The following is a 15,000-nucleotide window of genomic DNA, read 5'->3' as shown; positions in this document are numbered from 1 at the left end:
AGACCCAAAGAGATCAAGATCGATCCCAGGTGCAGAAGAGATTTTTCTGGATCCCCTGTCCACCAGGCAGTGAATGAGTAGCTATGTCTGTTAGATCTGGTGGGAAGTACTTTGCAGTAGACTAGCGTCCTATCCACAGGATAGCAAGCAATTACTATTGTCAATTTCCGAGCTATAGAAACCGGGATAAACTCCGGCTCCGTTGGCTCAATGTCTGAAGGAAAAATCAGGTGTGAAATAAGCTCATTATTGCTAACTAACAACGTTGTATCGGTAAAAAAAATGCAGCATCAGTGACATATGCTTGATCTTATAGGCAAATTCAGTTAGCTATTTTAAAACTAATATTACACATTTTAACACCATTATCTATGATAATCAGCTCGATGGTGCGTTACTCCTTATTAAATTATATTGAATTCATTAGTAAATAGAGCAGTTGTACCATATCAAAGTACAGAGCAAGCTGACCCGCTCTATAAAATGCCGTGCCAATTCTCATAACGAGTAAGATCATAATGTGTGGTCTCGTTTATATATTATCTATTATTTATGACATTCACACCGAGTCGTCTATTCCATAAATGTAACGTAAACCAGTTAAGTGTTGTATATAGCATTGTCGCGATTCGGGACATTCTGAGCCATGCGAATCTGGCCACCCACTTTTTATCAGCTCAACTTCTTTAGATAATCTTTACCGCCTTCTTTTAAATACAAAGACTATATCTTGTTTTATTAACTAGTCGGGAACCCGCAGTCATTACGGGGAATAATCCTATTACGAACGGGCACTGATCTATTTTAATTATTATAATACTGTATTGAGGAAATGTAACATAGATCGAGACGAATTTTTTTGAGCTATCAGGGAACAGTTATGGGGCCCCCACTGCTTTTAATATACATCAACCACCTTGATGCCATGGTGACATCCAAGTTTAGATTGTTCATGATGACTTCCTACTGTATAGAAAAATCGATAATATATCAGATGCAACCCGATTACAAATAATTTTCAACACTGGGAAAAGAGGTGGCTTAATCCAGCAACGTGTGAGGTGTTGAGAATATCCAACAAACGTAATCCACTGATATCCGGTTACAACATTCGTGATACAAACCTTGCTACAATTAAATCTTCAAAATACCTCGGTCTAACAATAACATCAAATCTCTCTTCGAACGAACATGATAACAGCTCTAAAGGGGTAAACAACATCAATACTCTCATTACAAGGAACATAGGCAATTGTTCGCAAAAAAAAAAAAAAGAAAAGAAAACGCTAATACGACCCATAGTTGAATATGCCTCGGTAGTTTAGGACCATGTAACAGAGAGAAATAAGAAAAAAAAATGAAATGGTGCAGCGGAAGGCAGATCACATGGTCACTGGTGATTATAGAACAGCCATTAGCGTAAATGATGGCATTGTTAAGAACTTGTGGTGGACACCACTCGAGGAAAGAAGTAACAAAGTTTTATAAGATGCTCAACGGTCTGGTAGATGTCAAAACTAACGAACTCCAACCAAGCCCAACATTTTCAGGAACAAGAGGTCACGATCAACGATATCTAACACCAAGTTCGAAAATACAAAGTCATATGCAATCTTTTATGCCATCAATAATTTGACTTTGGAATAACTTCACTGAAGACGCGGTGGAAGCACATGATTTGGATCATTTTATAAGAATCCTACAATATACAACTATGTCATCTTAAATATTGCTTGTGTAAGACTTGCGACTTGTTTGAATAGTAATATAAACGTTTTAGGTTACACGAACTTTTGTTTGCTGCTATGTTCCATCTGTTTGTTGTGATTAAATTAAAGAAATGTATAGATAGTATGAAGTTGACGTCTCACGGGTCTTTGTTTTTGCTATTTGCCATCCTTTTTATGAGTACTTCTCACTAAACTGTATTAATCAGACTATAGATAGTATGCGCTTGGCTAAGAAGCTCATAACATTGCCATCCGGAAGTATAACGGACCAACACACAAAACTGTGTGTATCCATGAACATTTATAGTCGGGTTAATACAGTTCAGTGAGCATAACTCATAAACGCGGATGGCTAAAAACAATAACAAAGACCTGAGTGACGTCATCTTCGAACTATCTATAAACGTTCAATGTTACACTTAGTTTTGTGTGTTGGTCCGTTATACTTCTGGATGACAAAGTTGTGAGATTCTTAGTCATGCGCATACTTTCCACAGCGTCAATGACACACCGATTTTTCACGAACAGGAGAGGAAATTGAATGCACTCAGTTTACAGCCCAACAATGGGCATGATCTATATTACATTTCCATGTGCTCGAGGTCATAGGTCCCATTGCAAAGTGTGCTCAAAATGACCCCAAGTGTTCACAGTTTGAAAAATATCCAACATTACAATACGCTTCAAAAGTCGCAACGTCACTTCCCTCGTAATGACGCATGATAACTTAGTAACTGGCTCTAAACTATCGGAACAATGGCGGACACCCTTATGAAATACTTCTCCGACGAGCATAAAAGCGTATCCAGAGGAAAAAAAAACATTATAAATCTGATCATGTTATGACTTTTACACATTCTGATCACAAGACATATGAAAAGTTCTAGTCAGCATGAAGAATAAAAAGTACCGACTTTCTTTGTTTAGAACCACGATGGCCGCCGTTGCTGGGCGACGTGACATCAGACTATTGAATCCAATTGGTCATTTTGCTCAGCATGACCCATGGTTAAGTTTACAACTTTCATAAACAAAGCAGCGTATTTAGATAAATTGAGAAATGTCCAATCGTTGTGCAGTCATGTGATCGATGACTAGGTTGGACGAAAACATGAATATAGATCGCTCCCATTCACCTTAATAACGCCATTCTCTCATCTCTCATCCGTTTTTAGATTGATACGAGGAATCCGTGTAAACGAGGAGTTAAAGGAAGGAGGATGCGTACTGCACAATATTCGTTTATTTTATTTTTATAATATCTTTTTTCCTTTCAGGGCTTTGATTCCATTCAAAGACCAGGATGTCTACCTGTAACTTGGATGACTACAAATGCTCGGACGAGGGCCTTATTATGCCCTTCGTCAACGAGTACACGTGGTCTGTAGAGGCGAGAGCCGTCATCTATTTCCTGGGCCTCGTTTGGAGCTTCCTCGGCGTTTCCATCATCGCTGATATCTTCATGCAGTCCATCGAAATGATTACAAGGTGAGTTTCAGAGCGCGGCTTTATAAATATGATATGATAATCGGTTCTTAATCTACAGCGTCTCAGATTGAGTCCCCCTTTTGGTGGTGCAAAGATGTCCTTGTAAAAGGCACCTGATTTTTAAATACTCAAGATTTTTTGGTGTAAAATATGTACCTGGTCGGCAACATAATTGTTTTTGTCGGGAAAATGCAATTGCTCCTTAAAGTCCTACAGTCGTCAGTATTTTGTACTCTTGGTTAAACATAGCTGTTTACTTGGTACCCATTGTAGCTTTTATCACATTTAGTGGGTATTGCGCTATATTATAAAACTCATCTTTTTGCCGTTCAACAAGTTTCTATCATGATTTTGTGAATTTTATCCTCCTCTTTAGTGTTAAATCTGTGCCCAAATCATCTTTCACCTTTCCGGCTGTAGATACAAGAGCCATACAAATGGCTGACAGCAAAACCCTAATAAAGTCCAAGTGCTGCTACCTACCATAGATAAGAATACAATTGTAATAGTGTACCAAGAAATCGACCCACAAAGAAAATGATAACGCAATCAACTGAAACACCATTCATTCATTTTTTTAATGGATTCAAATAGAATGTATCGTATGGATCGGCATAAACCATCTATGAATGATAGGTTTTGGGTCTGTGCCAAACAGGTCATGTTCATAATGCTGATCTTGAACTTTGAAAATAACCTCCCTCTCATTGTAAATTTTTATTGCCGTGATGAACATTAGTTGGTTTGTAGGTCAATGCATTGAGGAACGAAATATTTCTCACAGTCCTCGCTCCATTTATTGTAATAGTCAATATATACGAGTATTCTTTTTGGTTCACGTTAACATTCAAAGTTGGTTGATTTGTTGGAGAAATACGTTTCTCGTTGATTCAGTCCTATGTGCACATATTTACAGGTTTGATAACCGAACGCAATAGGGTTCAACAGTCGTGAAGGCACTTCCCTCGTAATGACGCATATTCACCGGTTCTAAACTATTGGAACAATGGCGGACGCCATTATATCCATCACCGCCCTTATGAAATACTTCTCGGACGTGTATAAAAGTGTATCCAGAGGTGAAAAATATTATAAATCTCATCATGTTTTGACTATTATACATTCTGATCACATGACATGTGAAACATTTCTAGCCAGCATGAAGAATAAAAAGTACCGATTTTCTTTGTTTAGAACCAAGCTGCTGGTTGCTGGGCGGACTTGACATCAGACTGTTGAATCCTATTATGGGCTTGATATAACTTTGTTGTAATGGACAATATTTTGCCTTGGTTGGAGAGTACAATAAGCCCATAACCTTGAGTAAACGTCGATTCAGTCCCTAAGTTGTGTCCAACACCGAAAATACTATTTTGAGGACAACTCACATGCGATTATACTTCTTGGATTAAAAAAAATATATTTAAGTAAATGAAATTCACAAGTCTCTAAATCAACCGACCCGAAATAATAATACGATCACATATGAGCTATAGGGTAAACAATTATTCATCATTCTCTCTTACAGGCCATGGGCGGGGGGGGGGGGGGTTAAATTAGAATATTTGTTAATAAGTAGATCTGTGCTTACTATAGATTATACCATTTGGAAGTGACTGCTTTTTTTTAATGTGCCAGATTTTTACAAAAGATTATAACGCTTGGCTCCTCAAAGTTTAGCCAACAATGAGCTTTCCATTGCCATGAAGTCAGTGTAAAATGAAAGTGTGATCAAATTTAGATTCTGAACTGAAACTAAGACAAAGGCATAAATCTGACCTGAACTCTGAAAAAAGGGTCAAGTGACTGGCATCTTCCATTGTTTAGAATAGTGACTTCTAAATGAATGTTACCGAATCGCGTACCATCGATACTTGACGTTTTTGTTTAGTTGTTTGTTTTTGTTGGGGTTTTTTGCTGGCATATCCGAACAATTTCTATAATATATTTAGGAGCTGAGGTGTTTGGATTATCGTATAACTAATGGCACTCCATTGTCAGATTGTAAACCATAACATTGATACTGTAAATTATAGGAACAAGTCAATGTTTGTTCTCTTTTCTGATCATTCTGCTGAATAACCATGGTTCTATTTTCCCTTTTGTGACGATCCCAGTCGGACCAATACAGTACGGATTGCCGATCCCGATTCGGAGACTGGATACAAAGAAGTGGAAGTCAAGACTTGGAATAACACAGTGGCTAATCTCACACTCATGGCTTTGGGATCCAGGTATGGTATTGTCGTCACCATTGTTGTCATTATTGTAATCATCATGTTCATCATCATCATCATCATCGTCATCTTCTTGGTCATCATCACTATCATCATCACCATCATCGTTGTTATCATCACCATCATCATCATTATCATCATCATCTTTATCATCATCATCATCATCATCATCATCAACAACAACAACAACAACAACAAAGACAGCAATAATAACTATACATCATCATCATCATTTTGATGATCAGCATTATAAAAAAGCATTATCAATTTAATCACGTTCTTTTCAAAGAAAACTTTGGTGTTGACTGATTCGGCTGTTTGGCATCATTTATCTACTGTGAATGTCTTTTAGCCGAATTAGCAGGCCGTCTAGTTCATTACAATGCTTTTTTAAACGGTAACTGTTGGAATTTCAATTAACATTGGGGGAAAATCATGCATCCTGAGATATGTTCCAAAAATAGTGAGCAATGTTCAGGATCTGGTGGGCCGCCGATTACTTTTAATGGCCGACATTACCGAAGAGAGTGACGTGCACTTATTTGCAGATCTGATAACTCAAATTGTTATGGGCTCAATGCTGTAATGGAAATACTCTTAAACCAACGCAAAATAACAAGTCGATAATAGGGTTTGGTTACCAGACCTGCAAATATGTTTACGTCAATACTGACTAAAGTTAAAAAAATGACACCTAACAGGAGGTTTGGTTCTATAAAAAGGCTGTTGAGGGAATAAACGAAGAATTGTGAGTCAAATCAGGTTAATCCTTATTAATTCTCATAATAGTTGTTCACGTTTATTCGTTTATATTTATTTTGCTGAACCGCATTTAGCCAAAGGGTTGGTTCTAATGAGAGGTTGATTAACATAAAACCCGAGACTAAAATGATAATGTTGAGACATGAAACTTAGGGGCTACTTCCGTATGTGGGTCTTTAATGTCAAGTTGGTAAACATAGCATTTGAGTAATGATGGTATGTGCTTAAGTACAATACACACCAATTCTACCCGCCATATAAATCGTACAAATACAAAAACTATATGTACTCGTAAACTTAAAGTCTTATGGTCATTGAAACCCACCTAGCCCCTAAGTTTCATGAATCGATATTACCATTTTAGTCTCGGCCGGCACCATATTATAAGGAATGGAATTAGTAGACAACAAAACTTTTTATTTGGCACCTATTTACATCCAGATCTACGTCTACATATATGCAGATCTGACATCCGAACCCAACTTATGGGCCTAGTTTAACATTGTTGTAATGGACAAATATTTTGCGACATTTTCTAACATTTCCATTACAACAATGAGCCCACAAGGAATTGGGTTATCAGACCTGCAAATAAGTGCACTTCGATCCAGATCCAAGTTTGTTAATGGTGGGATTTCAATTGGTGTATGTCAACAAACCTGATTTTCATTTTGAACTGAAGGTTTGTTTTTTTTATCGATAGGTATATAGATTTTTTTCTCAACAATACGATGGCTTGTTAGAAATCAAATGTCCAAGTCATAAGAGCAGAAAAAAGATATGTATCAATAAAATATAATTACGGTATAAAATACATGAAGCGATTTACACCATATTTCTCAATGACACTCAGGAAGAATTATTTTTATTGTCTGGAATAAAAACCCATCTGAATAGGACAAAATGAGCTCAGTTTCGAATATTGATTGGCCTCCTAAAGTGTTAATATTGATCCATCCGCCATTTCTGTTGATTCATTTATCAATTCATTGATTTATTCCTACTATTCATTTATTTGATCCTATTATGTCGATTGAAATGCATAGTAGATGACACGCCATTTAGTATGCTCATAAGTTGTCTGCCTCCCACAAAATAATTATGAATAGCTTTGCCAGCACTCAAATGTTTTTGTACCCCGAAAAGCTATAGTTCATCTTTATTTTTAGGAACTTTGCTGATGCAGAGAACTTAAATTTGATCTCAAAGTGATGATCAAACAGAAAAAAGAAAAAAGCAAATAACAGTCACAAAAATAAATACGATTGGTTCTTAACAAATATTTGCATGGCGATGGGGTTTTTTTGTGTCTACATCAGAACTAATGATAAATTTGATGATGGTGATGAGGACGAGGAGGAGGAGGAGGAGGAGCAAGAGGAGGAATATTAGAAGGTGACATCGTCTACATACAATCGCCATCATTATTATAGTCAGAGAATAGGGAGAATTTGGTGAAAAGAATCACCTTCCTAGTTGATTAAAATACCAAGATAGAGTATATAATAAATCAACCCGCCGAAATAAATAGAATGAATATGAGCATTTATATATGGAACATTCCCAATGGTTTACCAGGCTCAAATAACTTCACATTGCTCCACTCATCCCTCCAGCAATCATAATATTGCCATTATATATATTGCAAATCTCCCAGCCCTCTTACGTTATACGTCACTGACTATAGCCAGATAAACATTTACACCTGGGTCGATTTGTGCTCCAAATTCCAAACACTGCTCACATAGTTCTGATAAAAGCAAGCTCTGAAAAATAATATTGTACACTGTTACAAATTTATACCAGCTTCTCAAAATCAAACATTTTGATATGTTATGCTGATCAACTGGATGGCAGTTATGCTTATATGTATGTAAACTTAAGGTGATTTGGTATTTGGTTTTCAGTTTTAAAAATGTAGAAAGTAATTTGCGATAGAGCAACGTCTTATCCAAAGAATAGCAAATAATGTATGTTAAGAATTTTGTTTGTAGTTAGGTTTGATAATCCCGAGCGTGGCCCACATTCTTTTTACCCCTGTTGCCTTTTATGGAAGTGAGTGAGAGAGAGAGAGAGAGAGAGAGAGAGAGGGAGAGAGAGAGAGAGAGAGAGAGAGAGAGAGAGAGAGAAACAAGAATGGCGGCCTGTGAAGGCAAACTTAGGTATGAGTAGACACAGTTGTATTTGTTTTCAAGAATAAAGTTTCTAATTTTCATTTGTAGTTAGATTGCAATTTCTTAACATTGTAAGATTTACAACTACAAACATGACGAAATAAGATGTGAGAGTACTTGGAATGGTATAGAAAAACCTATCCTACGCAGTCTGGCACATATCAAATTCCGAATTCTAACAACCATAACTAATATCTATCATGATAATATATGATTATTTATCAAACAGGCGTTCGATTTACAAGCCAAATTAATTATCTATTCGATTACACATACTTATTTTAAAACCTGGCGCGGAATTACCCTTATCTTGGCAAAAACCCTTAAACATTGGACCTCGCCCGTCCCAGGTTTGAGAGTCTTTGCAAAGTTGAGGGTCATTTAAATCGTCGATATTTGACGGACAAGTTTTCTTATCAATTTTGTTAAATACGTGTACTCCCTGAGCATGGTAGTTAACTGGTTAATATAGATATATAATTTCATTTAATTACCTGATCATGTATGTCCTTATAATCCACAGTGCCCCAGAGATCCTCTTGTCCATCATTGAAATCGTCGGTAATGAGTTCAAGGCCGGGGAATTGGGGCCGGGTACCATTGTGGGGTCTGCCGCCTTCAATCTGTTCTGTATCACGGGTGTCTGTGTCTTCTGTATCCCCAAGGATGAGAAAAGGAGGATCAAGGCTATTAAGGTAAAGCCAGCGTTATACTATTAAAGCTCATTCCTATAAATTTTGCACTTATTAGGTGAATGCGTTTATCACAGATTCTGTCCCATAGTTGTTTCCAACACATTGAACACTATTAAGAGGACAACACACGTGTTAACACTTGATTGTTTCTACAAGTGAATTAAACTAACAAATCACACAATTCATTAAAAGAATAAGCCACACCACATAAGATACTTGTGAGAAACTCTTTTCAATTATTCTTTCTCCATCGATCAAGGGACAGAATTTGGCAGATATTGCATTCATTCAATAGTTTGCGAAAACAATAATAAGATTTCCTTTGACTTTGTATGCGGTCAAAAGAATAATTTAAAAAAATTAATTGATTCTGTTTTCATACCATTGTTGTTTTAATAAAACAACTCAAAACTTGGAAGATGAGATCCGTGATAATTTGTTTATCGTATTTTGTTTTGTTTGTTGTTTTATTTGTTTGCTATTTTGTTTTTGCGATTCTTTTTTGTTTTGATTTGTTCTGGGTTTTTTGTTGGTTTGATTGTTTGCTTTTAGTTTAGGTTGTTTTGTTTAATTTTGCCCCCGCCCCCTTCCCCCTTCAGCTGCACAGTGCGGGGATAATGACGTGTGGTTTGCTAGGTCTTTATTAAATCTTTATTAAATTCAATAAGGATCCTAAAGATAAACCGAGTGTTATTCGTGTTATTCGACATCCGAAACCCGGAGGTGTCTTGTCACTAAATTAGTCAACACCTGATTTGCGCATGAAGCAGTTAGTTAGATAGATAGATAGATAGATAGATAGATAGATAGATAGATAGATAGATAGATAGATAGATAGATAGATAGATAGATAGATAGATAGATAGATAGATGGTTAGATAAATAGATAGATAGATAGACAGATATTATTATTTAAAATATTTCCCACAATGTTTGAGACAGTCTACATTAATGTTTCAGGCTTAATTTGCCATCGTCAGGACTGAGTTGTTTTGTTGACTGTTGTTGTTTCTTGAAGTGGTTCCGGTTTAAAGTTGCTTAACAAGAATTTGCGCCGATGGGGACACCTTCCGTATATCTCATTTTTCATGTTGAGTGTGGCTTCATGAGGTTGTTTGATTATGGTATATTTTTCTTCCAGGCATAAGCTACATTGTTTTGATGTTGGTGTGTATCCTGTTGCTTTAGATAAAATTTTCCATGAAATGTTGTGGTCTATTTTGTTGTCTTTTAATTTCCAAATATGTTCGCTGAGTTTTGTGGATGTTTTTTTGTTAGTGTTTCTAAATGCTGAGGTGTGGAGGTTGTATCTTGTTTTGAAATTATTTTCTGTTAGTCCTACATATTTTTCTTGCTTGTTTGTTTTAGTTTCTGTGACTGTGGCTTGGTAAATTAAACTTGATTCTAAGCATTGTTTGTTTAGCGGGCAGTGTTCTTTATTTCTGCAGTTGCATTTTCTGGTGGGTGGGTTTTGCTCTTGTCGGTGGTTTATTAATATTTTTTTGTTGTGGCTTGAGATTATTTGTTCTATGTTGCGCATACACGAGTAGCTTATTTTTATGGTATTCCTGTTGATAATTTTGTGTAGCTTGTGGTTTTTTGGAAAGTGTGTATCAATTAATTTCAGGAACTGCTGTCCTATGTTTGTGCTGACGTTTTTGTCGAAAGGTGGGTTGAACCAAGTTATGTGTCGTTTTCTTGTTTTACGTTCTTCACTTGTGTGTTGGGGTTTACATGAGAGGGAGGCGTCTGTGTATTCAAATGGTGTGTTGTATCCGCTTTTTGTGAGTGCTTCTTTGTAGGGGGTGGCTGCGACGTTGAATATTTCTCTGTTTTCCGAAAGTTTGCTCACCCTCAGTGCTATGTTTTTTGGTATGTTTTCAATGACGGGACGGGGGTGGTTGCTGTTTTTATTAATGTAGCTAATGGTGTTGTTTGGTTTTCTGAACGGTTGGAATGAATTGGATTTTATGTCGAATGTGATGTCGAGGAAGTCAACTGTTTTTTTGTTTGCTTCTATCGTGATTTTCAAATTGTTGTCTTGGAATATTTTTCAGATTTGTTTTTTGATGTTTTCGTTCGCTCTTGGTCGTCTGTTGGTTATAGCGAGTCCGTCATCTCTATAGAGGCCGATGTATGTGTGTGTATGTTGCAGTTGTGACAGGATGTAGAGTCCGACCAGTTCGCATGTTTCAGCACCGTCGAACGAACCCATTGTTACGTCGAAATCATTATGTCGCTTTGTCCACGGCGTGTTGTCATAGTATAGTGTGCTGTGCTTGGTGTGTTTGATGATGTGTTTTTCCTCTTCTGTGATGTTGTGAACTTTCGGAAAACAGAGAAATATTCAACGTCGCAGCCACCCCCTACAAAGAAGCACTCACAAAAAGCGGATACAACACACCATTTGAATACACAGACGCCTCCCTCTCATGTAAACCCCAACACACAAGTGAAGAACGTAAAACAAGAAAACGACACATAACTTGGTTCAACCCACCTTTCGACAAAAACGTCAGCACAAACATAGGACAGCAGTTCCTGAAATTAATTGATACACACTTTCCAAAAAACCACAAGCTACACAAAATTATCAACAGGAATACCATAAAAATAAGCTACTCGTGTATGCGCAACATAGAACAAATAATCTCAAGCCACAACAAAAAAATATTAATAAACCACCGACAAGAGCAAAACCCACCCACCAGAAAATGCAACTGCAGAAATAAAGAACACTGCCCGCTAAACAAACAATGCTTAGAATCAAGTTTAATTTACCAAGCCACAGTCACAGAAACTAAAACAAACAAGCAAGAAAAATATGTAGGACTAACAGAAAATAATTTCAAAACAAGATACAACCTCCACACCTCAGCATTTAGAAACACTAACAAAAAAACATCCACAAAACTCAGCGAACATATTTGGAAATTAAAAGACAACAAAATAGACCACAACATTTCATGGAAAATTTTATCTAAAGCAACAGGATACACACCAACATCAAAACAATGTAGCTTATGCCTGGAAGAAAAATATACCATAATCAAACAACCTCATGAAGCCACACTCAACATGAAAAATGAGATATACGGAAGGTGTCCCCATCGGCGCAAATTCTTGTTAAGCAACTTTAAACCGGAACCACTTCAAGAAACAACAACAGTCAACAAAACAACTCAGTCCTGACGATGGCAAATTAAGCCTGAAACATTAATGTAGACTGTCTCAAACATTGTGGGAAATATTTTAAATAATAATAATTCGCTCCATTACTGCATGTCGAGCACTTTTCGTACCATATTTGTATCAAACACGATTCAATAGATAGACAGATAGATAGATAGATAGATAGATAGATAGATAGATAGATAGATAGATAGATAGATAGATAGATAGATAGATAGATAGATAGATAGATAGATAGATAGATAGATAGATAGATAGATAGATAAATAGATCGATAGATAGAGAGATAGATAGATAGATACATACATACATACATACATACATACATACATACATACATACATACATACATACATACATACATACATACATACATACATACATACATACATACATACATATACATACACAAATACATACATACATAATACATACATACATACATACATACATACATACATACATACATACATACATACATACATACATACATACATACATACATACATACATACATACAGACAGACAGACAGACAGACAGACAGACAGACAGACATACATACATACATACATACATACATACATACATACATACATACATACATACATACATACATACATACATACATTAATGAAATTATTCATTATTCCACAGGTGTTTGCCATCACAGCTTTTTTCAGTGTTTTTGCTTACCTCTGGCTTTTGGTCATTTTGGTAGCCATCACCCCAGACTTTGTTGATCTATGGGAGGCCATTGTCACCCTTTTATTCTTCCCCATCCTTGTCCTATTAGCCTATCTGGCTGACAGGGAGTTTTGTTGTGCCAAAACCAAAGTAGAAGACAGCCAGAAAGAATTTGGGTTAGGTGAGATACTGCTTTTACATAAGATTGTGTGTGTCCGTGTGTATGTGTGTGTGTGTATGTGTGTGTTTGTGTGTAATCAAATAGAACTTAGCCAACTACAGTGGAATCCACATAAAGTCAACACTCTTAAAATCAACTTCTGCACTTTTGTAGGTCCCAACTTTTTTGTTCTTCATCCAAGAGTCTTCCGTTAATGGTTAGGTTAAAGTCAACCTTGCTTTGAGTCAAACAATCTCTCTGGTCCGGTCGTGTTGGCTTTATCGGGATTCCACTTTACTAACATATACCAAAACATATTATCTGTGTGTTAGTCTAATCAAAACATACATAGAAAACGATGCTAACTTTAGTAGGTTATTCTCTACGTGTTCTTATTTACAGAATGAAGTAAAATAGGCTTTGACATGATACTGTAATTGATGGATTCGATTAAAAAATTTCGTGATATTAAATTATTCATCCCAATAATTCATACCGTATATTATAATGTAGATACCAATAAACAAACACACACGCTTTTATAAACGCACCCTGCTTCAGATTTCCAATCACCTTCTGTTGTTGTTGTTGTTGTTGTTGTTGTTGTTGTTGTTGTTGTCATTTTGAAGTTTTGATTGATGACGGCCGAGAATAATAATAAATTTATTGTATTTTTAAAAATCAGCCAACTCAAAGTAAGTTTTGTAAGTTAACTCTTTGGAAATTGTTATGGAACGAATTGATGAAACATAAGAATAAAATATATATCTAGATAGGAAGCAATGCATAATGTAACTACATTGTTATAAAGATCGACATGTATACAATCTGTTCCCCCGGGATGTATTCTCAATCACATTGTGCTTTTATTAGGCAGGACATTGTGAGACTATGTGGTCTAGTGGTATGACACTCGCTTTCGGATCGGAAGGTACTGGGTTCGAGCCTCGCTTGGCGCATAGTTGAGTCCTTGAAAAAGGCACTTTACTCACATTCTCTCACCGTACTCAGGTGTAAAATGAGTACCTGGTCGTTAACAACGTTGTCTCTGTCCGGAAAAAATGTAATATCGCCTAACAGGCGTCATGTCTCGTTCTACATGTTACCTGTTGGTCAGGGACCCTCTGTAAAGCGCACTGAGCACGTTTCGTGGATATTGCTCTATATAAACGCTCATCTTTTTTTCCCTGCATCTTCTGCACCGTGTCCATGTTCATTTCTGTCCCCATCCATTTTGTCAAACCGTCTTTTGTCGCTGTCGGTCAGGTGCTCTTTTCCTGTTCAACTTTCCCCGAGTTTTCCAACCCTTTGTTTTTCATACGTCCCATGAATTTTGCCCATTTCTTTCTTATCTTCCTCTTCAACAATCGTCAGTACTCCGCCAGTTCCTTCAGTTCCTATTTTGTCTTTCTTTCTGTCCATGGGATCCTCAGCATTCTTCTTTTGAGTCACAACCCGGCCACTTCTATTCTCTTTATTATTTGCCTGCTCAGCGTCCATGTTTCACATGAGTATTTTCAATATGAGATCAATGTTGAATTGTAGAAGCCTCATTTTTAGTGTTTGACATAATATGTGTCTGTTCAAAAAATATTGATCATGTTTTGGAAGGCTGCTTTCGCTTAACCAATCCGACATTTAATCTAATCTCGGATTCCCACCTTCCCTCGGCTGTAAAAAACCAAAACAAAGACCCGAGTGACGTCAACTTCATTCTATCTATTGTTTCTGGTGGTCGTGGTGGTGGTGGTGGTGGGATAGGAGTACTGGTGATGGCGATGGTTGAAGTAGTAATGGTGATGGTTTAAGTATATTCTTTAAGTATAAAGGTAAAAGTCAGTGGGACTATAACTAGGTACAATTCGGATTATGAGGCT

The 15,000-nt window shown here is 36.7% G+C and overlaps 1 protein-coding gene across 2 annotated transcripts in view; it reads left to right on the top strand.

The window, feature by feature from the left end:
- The window catches only part of LOC144972824 (sodium/calcium exchanger 1-like), a 61,569-nt gene that overhangs the window by 11,669 nt on the left and 34,900 nt on the right, over nucleotides 1-15,000 (top strand). For both annotated transcript variants that reach the window (XM_078914503.1, XM_078914502.1), the window contains exons 2-5: nucleotides 3,008-3,218; nucleotides 5,336-5,452; nucleotides 8,915-9,086; nucleotides 12,934-13,144. In XM_078914503.1, coding sequence (XP_078770629.1) covers nucleotides 3,034-3,218; nucleotides 5,336-5,452; nucleotides 8,915-9,086; nucleotides 12,934-13,144 — 685 coding nt within the window. In that variant the 5' untranslated portion in view covers nucleotides 3,008-3,033. The remainder of the gene's footprint in view (nucleotides 1-3,007; nucleotides 3,219-5,335; nucleotides 5,453-8,914; nucleotides 9,087-12,933; nucleotides 13,145-15,000) is intronic.

The sequence above is a fragment of the Berghia stephanieae genome, chromosome 5 (assembly GCF_034508935.2).
Source record: "Berghia stephanieae isolate SIO BIC M18660-M18661 chromosome 5, UCSD_Bste_1.3, whole genome shotgun sequence".
NCBI classification, from domain to species: domain Eukaryota; kingdom Metazoa; phylum Mollusca; class Gastropoda; order Nudibranchia; family Aeolidiidae; genus Berghia; species Berghia stephanieae.
The sequence above is the reverse complement of the archived record's forward strand: the minus strand, read 5'-3'. Positions and strand labels throughout refer to the sequence as shown.